The sequence below is a fragment of the Buceros rhinoceros genome, unplaced genomic scaffold (genome assembly GCF_000710305.1).
Source record: "Buceros rhinoceros silvestris isolate BGI_N320 unplaced genomic scaffold, ASM71030v1 scaffold11083, whole genome shotgun sequence".
In the NCBI taxonomy this organism is placed as follows: domain Eukaryota; kingdom Metazoa; phylum Chordata; class Aves; order Bucerotiformes; family Bucerotidae; genus Buceros; species Buceros rhinoceros.
Genome location: NW_010403042.1, coordinates 30,963 through 38,684, shown reverse-complemented (window position 1 = coordinate 38,684; position 7,722 = coordinate 30,963). Strand labels below are relative to the sequence as shown.

At 45.8% G+C, this 7,722-nt stretch overlaps 1 protein-coding gene across 1 annotated transcript in view; it reads right to left on the bottom strand.

Annotated features, from left to right (window-relative positions):
• Positions 1–3,898: 3,898 nt before the first annotated feature.
• Positions 3,899–7,722, bottom strand: part of BLVRA (biliverdin reductase A) — a 30,954-nt gene continuing 27,130 nt past the window's right edge. The window contains exon 7 of the mRNA XM_010132849.1: positions 3,899–4,345. Within this exon, the coding sequence (XP_010131151.1) occupies positions 4,072–4,345 (274 nt within the window). The 3' untranslated portion in view covers positions 3,899–4,071. The remainder of the gene's footprint in view (positions 4,346–7,722) is intronic.

Here is a 7,722-nt window from a genome sequence, read left to right as displayed (position 1 = left end):
CAGAGTCCCGGAACCTCATTTAATTCAGGCTGTACAGATAACAGCTTGCTGCACTCAAGTCTAACCAAGTATCTCACTATCTTTGTCAAAAATCTGGAGTTGTTATTGTACTGGAGACCTTGACTTCCTGGTGTTATGTTTTATTGCTACTGCACAGAGCGTATCACATACCTCGGGGAGCAGTAAATGCTACTACATGAAGCATATCAGCACACAGTTCTGCACATATCACTGGAGACACAACAGAGCCAGACATCGAACCAGGATCACCTTTGCTGGGTCACCCACCAGCAAGCTGTGAGGGTGCCCAAGGTCCCAGATCATACTGCCAACCTGAAGGAATCGGACAGCTTGAGTGACAGCTGAATATACGTGTGCAGTTCAGTCTTTACAACCTTGACAGACCTAAACCTACGGACTGCTGGAGGACCTGCCAGCCCCGCAGCACTGTCCGTAACTCAGCCCTGCAGGTTTACTCAGATCCCATCTATACATACTATTCATTTTAAAACGGACGGTTTTGACATCTTAGGAGCACTTGAAAAACAGTTCCGGTCTACACAGCGGCCACCCTTTGCCTTCCCCCCTCCTTGTCTGCGTGATCCGCTCTGGGGGCTCCAATGATATGCTCTTCATCCCTAAAAGCCAGCTCAAGCAGCTCCTAGGGTGTCCCCTCATCCCACCTCCCATGTTCCCATACTGTTCTTGACAGGCTTCAGTAGCCACACAGCCCATTCCCAGCCCCCACAGAACAGGCTCTCAGGTAAACACCTGATCCCAAAATCACATCCACCCCCTTTCCCTCTCAGCCAGAGCTTCCCACACAGCTTTGCAAGTCCTCACATCAATAGCTGGTTTCTTTGCTGTTGAGAAATTTTCCATTCCCCTGAGCTCTAGCCCTCTGAAAAGGCCTTTGGATCAAACCACCTCTTCCAGGTTTCAGCCAGCATGTTGCAGTTAGTGACTCCACGCCTCTCATCTGCCAGAGACAAGCTTCAGCCTGTGCCAGCAAACCAAGCATCCTCCTTCGTGTAGGAGCGCTCTGCATTCCAGCACTTTCCCTAACAACTCCACCGCATCAGGCAGGGTTAATGAAGCGCACTGCAGTGGACTTCCTACAGCATTCCACAGGAGCAGGGGGATTTCCAGCAGAACGAGTAGAAAAGCAGCTACCTCCCAAGAACGTGATATACTAACCTGCCCATGTCACACCTTACACTTACCTTTTTGTACCTCTGCATCCGTGAAACCGGCTGGGTTCAGGCTGTGCCAAATCCTGTCTGAAAAACTCTTCTAATGGTATTTCTGACATGATAAAGCAGTTTATTAAAACTCGAGTAAACTCATTTCAGTCCGTTTCAGGTGCTACTTAGCAGATTCAGAAAGGTTGCTCAAGTACGGCAGTCGTTGAACGGGAAACTGGGAATGTACAGCTGAGATTTAGACTAGCTGCTGCTCCTGGGCCGGAGTCGCACTGGGCCGCAAGGGCAGGAATGTTGTGGGAGGGCTCACGAGGTAAGTTAAGGTCACAAACCTCACCACATTTGTATTCAAAATTTTGGAACAGGAGAGGGAGACAGCGGAGGGCTTTAGGATAGGATCACAGCCTATCGTCACCGGCAGGATTTCACAGGGCTCGAGGAGTGGGAGGGAAAGAACCAGCTGGGACAGAGACACTTTCAGCACAGGCAGTGGGAACAGCTACCAAAGGACAGCAGGAACTAAAAGATTAAGAGCTGCAATATTTTATTGGTGAATCCAACAAATAGTTAAACAATACATAAGTTTGAAGTTTGACACCCAGTAGCTCTCATATACAAGCAACCATGGTACCTTGGCAAATTCGCGGGGCTGAAGGAAAAGCCATTTGAATGCTTCAGCTCCCAGCAGCAGGAGATGCAGCAGCAGGCAAGCAGGTTAGCTGGGAGGAATGGGAGGGGGGTGGAGGAGAGCACGGGATATCCAGCTCTAGGCACTTGCCTTCCCTGGCTCAAACGAACCAGCTAATTTCCCCGGGTGCTCTCTACAGAAACAAGCTTCTCCAGGGGCTGATTCACTGCACAATGTCACACTGCGGCTCTGCAGACCTTCCGTGAATGTATTCCTCATTTCCTTCAGGAATATTGCTCTCACCAGCAACTGCAGAGCATGCCCAGGAGACGCGGTGGCTAATTTTGATGCTTGTAGATGCGAAGAGTGAATCTCCCTTCCCAGCTCCCCACTGTGAATGACTATATACACAAGTGGTGTTCCCCCATGTTCACAGCTGAGGGGTTTGTCGAGAAACAGCACTCTGGTGTGCTGTCACACACAGCAGATAGATATATACACACAGCAGAATCTAACTTCACTCTGATCCCAGGTGGATTTTTTGCATTTTGCTGCAAACCACTTTTTCCCCTCATACAGCATCAGATCTGCCCAGGCAACGTCCATCACGTCGGTCAAGAAGTCCCTGTGAAGGCTCAGTAAGGTGTTCCTTCGGGTGGACAATGCATGGTCTGCCCGCACAATTCTGCTACCCACCACCTGGATTTCAGTCCACTGAAGTCAACGGGAGGGTTTTCACTGATTTAAACAGATAAACAACATTCACACACAGAATTCATTCATGTATCAAGCTCCAGTAGCTCCTAAAGTCTGACTGATTTGGGAAAAACTTCAGTCTTTCCTTCCCTGTTTCCAGCTAACTGAACTGTACCCACCTTCTGAATGAACACGATTTACCCAAAGGAAGGCTTTTCCCACCAGTATTGACCGGCTGTAATTATGTATACATTCACCACGTACATGCTCCCTTATTAAAAAATTGCCAAGTGACAACATGGAAAAGAAATTACGGTCTTCTGCACAGACTGACGTTTGCTGCGATATTAATACCGCACTGACAGGTGCTGTAATTAGAAAGCAAAAGCCAAACAGAGGATCTGCTAATAGCTTCGTGCACTGTTTAGGCTTCTCCTAAAACTAAAATTCTTCTTCGGGGAAGTGATAATGCCTTCGTATGTGACCCTGAGACTACTGGAAAATGCTAAAGACCCATCCCCACAGGTGTCATACGCCGTAACCGTGTGGCTATATTTGCCACTTGCTCCATTTTTCTACAGTTCTAATCTAATTTTATCACTATTTCTAATGAATTTCACTGTTTCCAGGAGTGCATTAGTTATTTTTTTCGTAAAGGCAGCATGTATATTATTTTTAGCAGTGATCTGTTCACATGCTGAATTAGATACAGAACACAAATGAAGGACAGTAACATGCTGCTTCCAGGGCAACAAAAAAAAAAACCAACAAAAATATTTAGATTCAGTAGGAAGCAGGCAGGTGATGCGTTAGTTTAATTTCTTCTGGAAAAGATTTCTATGTTGGCACAGGGCACCGCAGAAGTTAAATGAGTGAACTCAACATGAGGCAAGATATTTCTTCTATTTTGGTGATTCTATTTGAAGGTAGATGATTTCCAATGTGGGGAAAACAAAAGCCAAACAATGAAAAAAGCCCAACAAAAAATCCCAAACAGGCACAGCAACTACTTAGAGCAAACACACAGAACAATTTAGGGCATCTGGAAGAAAATGTCAGGACTGTGCTGGCACAAGTTCTGCACATCAAGCAAAGAGGTGGAAAACCCACCCAGAACTTCATTCTAACCAATACTTTTTTCTAGATAACACTACATGAATACTACTAACTGAGCCACCTCTCATTTTCAGATGTATCTAGAGAGGAAAAAAACCTCAGGAGGGAAAAATCATATCTAGTATTTGCAGTCCTCCAGGATCTGGTCTCACAGACATTCCCAGCAGAATCGCAGGATTGTTGCTGCTAGGATCCTGTCTGTCTGGACGGATGGCAGTGCATCAGAGCAGGGTAATGTTGCTTTGTTCTGGAGCAAACCAGAAGGCACAGGGTATAGCCGGGGCTCTCCAGCCCACCCAGCGAGCCTGGGAATCACAGCTAGTCAAAAAGAAGGTAATGAAACAGAAATAGCAACTGATTGATGGCAACAGTGAGCTCTAGCCCTACGGCTTTCCCGTCTGCCGCGTTCCTCCTTCCCTAAGAGCAGTCTCAGGAATAGATTTCCTCTGGCTGTTCACAGTGCTGTTGGATTTCCTCAGCAAGGTCAAGACACCGCAAAATTCGCCATTTCTCAGCAGCCAGCTCCTCCTTTGACACCTGGCCCAGCAGTTTTTTGGCAAAGAGGTTCTGATCCTGCATGAAAAGTCCCACAGCAGACCTCGGGGCTTGAGGAAAGTTCTCCAGGCAACCACTTGTGAAACAGAAGTTGATTTTCTTTTCACGTCTCATCCCTGGTCCCCTTTCTTCAATCCAAGTCAGAGGCCTAGAGGAGGAGGGGGAGGAGAGAAAACGAGGAGTATTTATGAAGAAATGGAAGCAAGAGTTAGAGTTTATACTTTTTTTCTCAGCACCTACAGAAAGTGCCCTAATAAATGTACCATTTTTAAATTTCAATCATTGCACAGTCAGGGAACACGTTCTACCCATCATGACTTGTGGTTACAGAGCTGAACACCAGGTAATCGTCTTAACTCTGCCACTGCTTCATGCCATGACTTTCAGCACATCACCTAAGCTCTCCCCAGCTTTGTCTTCCCTATATGTGAAGTGAAGGCAGCAGTGTCATCTCACAGGAGAAGCCATCTCACAGTGAAGAGGGAAGTTTATCAATTTGACTATGGACTTGGATAAAAAGTACAGTTAAACATCCAAATATTTTGCGCATGATTCAATCGTGGCTAAACTCCCAAGGTTCTTCACGTCTAGTCACTCCTTCAGTAAGAATGAGTTTACACCTCTCAGGTACATTATGATGACCCGGGTGGTACTGTGTAAGCTGACCACCACCCTTTTAGGATGAGCTGGACAGACAGCAAGTTCACTCGTGCAGACACTACATCCGTACTCACTGAGCTGTTCAAATATGCTTCTCTCTCTTCACTGGGAGCACTGAGTTGATCCTAGAGATTACACCAGAGGATGTCAATTTTGCCTGTTTCAGCTACATAGACTCTCAAGACTTTCTTAATCAGAGCAAAGTCACAGGACTTGATGGCAACATGATAACCACAGTCTTCCAGGGCAAGCATTGGTGCTGTTGGCTATTGAGTGGTGTCAGCTCACAGGTCCTCACACTTTCCTCCCCAACCTCCCAGCTTGGCTGAGGAAAGAGGAGCCGTGGGATGTGCTGTATCGCTTCAGGTGTCTCAAAAGACTCCCTGGCCCAACACCACAAATGCTTGCAGAGGCTTTGAGGAATGGTCCACAACACCAGCCGTAGCCACAATCCTCCCTTCCTGCTCTTTTGTCAACTGCCTAAACCATGCCATTACCTTCCTGCAGCTCATTCATCAGCACTCACTACTGCCTGTGTTTAGAGGATGCACATTATTTTTCTTACTTGGTTATTGATGGCCCTTCCACATTCCTTTATGGCCCACTTTAGTCTGCCACTCACAAATTATGAGGGCATCAATAGCATGGAAGAATAAATTCTGTCTCCAAGTACTGCCCATTAAATCTTCAATATCATTAGATCTGGAAAGAAAGTCCTTGTCAATCTACCCTGAACACATTCTGCAGAGCACTCTGCTTAATGACTCTGCACCTCTCATCTTTTATGCTTTAGGGTGCAATTTCTATATTCACATCACTGTATCAATCATTCTTTGCTCATCTGTACTACCACACCCCACACACCCCCCAAATGAAGCACGGCCAGATGAACCTAACTGAATAGACTAAACCAATGGATACAAAAGAAAAAAAAGGACTCAAAACACAGCCTGCAAAAACCCACCAAAACAATCCTCAGAGGACTAATAAATGCAAAGACACCATGCGCTTCAAGAAGTCCTAAGGGTACGTGTTGCTGCAGGCCAGAAGGGTGCCTGAGGGCCATTTCACTTGGTGCTATGTTCTCATCCTCCTTCCCCGAGGTGCTGGCTGTTGACCTGGGTCAGAGGGAGGCTGCTGAGCAAGCTGGGGTTTGCTCTGACTCAACAAGAGCCAGTTTTATGTTCTTCAGGCCACTGTTATTCAAAGCTGCTCTATCTCAGGTAGAGACAGGTATGAAGAAACCACTGGGCAGGCATCAGCAAAGACCTCCACCATGTAACAGAGAGGAGTCCTTGATATGATCCAAAACAGGGTCACTTCCCCGGGGTGATCTAGAGCAGATGCACACCAGTGACCAGGCTCAAGCGTATGACTTCTTCTCCTCTAGCTTGGGGAAGCCACTGAACCAGAATTAGTCCCTTCCTTGCTATAAAGATACGTATGTCTCAAGTCTGCACACTATTTAAGCTTAAGAAACAAGTTCGTATTTTACGTCAGAAAGCTGTGAAGAACTGATGTACTTTTTAATAGATAATTTACCCATTTCCATTAAAGATTTGTATCAAAGCATTATCTGGCTATGCATGTAGTTATTACTTAGAAGTATTACTTAGAAGCAACAAATGCAGCACTTTTGGCAGCTGAATAAAGCCACATTAAATATGTTGGACATTTAAAGAAGAAAAAGTTCTACCAAGCACTAATAAACCACTTCTATACTGAATTTTTACAAAGCAAGCACTATCTGCAGTGAAGAAACCACTCTGGCTCTTTAAAGTCATTTAGTCTTTCCAGATTTTAAACTGGCAGAGCTCTCCTAGCTGCATTTTATGCAGAGACTGGAAGAGACTTTCTGCTTTTCCAGTTCCCTGTTTCTTCAACTAAGTGGCCCTAGTCCGACTGTCCTAGTTAAATAAACCAAAACAAAGTGAACACTCTTTGCACCTGCAGAATAATCAAGCTGGTCTCATGCTGGGTCCATCAGCTCAATATTCTATGCAGCAATTTCTGCAGAAAGCACGTATTACATCATTTTTTACAGATGTTCGATATTAAGCTTTTTATTAAATTTTGTAAGCTTAGATCTCCATACAAACATAATTCCAAACATTTATTGTCAGCATATGCGTTCAGAAAAGGTCTTTAATTTCTTTCATACATTATCCTTTTCACTCTTTGAAAATGCCAACCTATTCTAACTTACCGTGCAGTCAAAAACGACTGCCTTACCCTGGACCCTGGATGAGAACTAGACGACTAGCCCCTACCCCTACTTAACATCCGAAGAGGTGCTGCCCAAATCATTCTCTCTCCAGCTCACACTAAAAATTCATTTTTGACATTTACTGAATCCACGCTCTGGGACAGGAACTGCAGTCCCAAACCAGACGTGGCTCTTCCTAGATTGCTCAGCGTTTTATCAGGGAGAGGCTGTCAGCTCAGCTGCCTTGGAAACACCGCAGAGGCAGAGGTCATCTCTCAGATAGGCATTAACACACACCTCCGATATCCACCCAGGGACAGATGAGCAGCTGCTGAGGGCTGTGCAGCAGACGGGCCATACAGCCTTTGACAAATCCCCGCTTAACAAGCAGAAGACAGGCTGCATTTTCCAAGGCAGAAAATAGGCTGAATTAACCTGATTTCTCAAGGTTAGTGTAACCGCATCTTTCAAAAAAGGAAGAGATTGCTCTCAGGAAAGGTGCAGACCTTTCCCATCCTTCAGCAAAATAAAGGCTGGGCACATCAGAGCTGTAACACCACCACCACAACCGCCAGGCCATAACTTCGCTTGACAGAGCGTGGGCCAAAATCTCCACCGCTGTAACGCCACTGACGTCAATGGGGGAAGGTCAGCAGGAC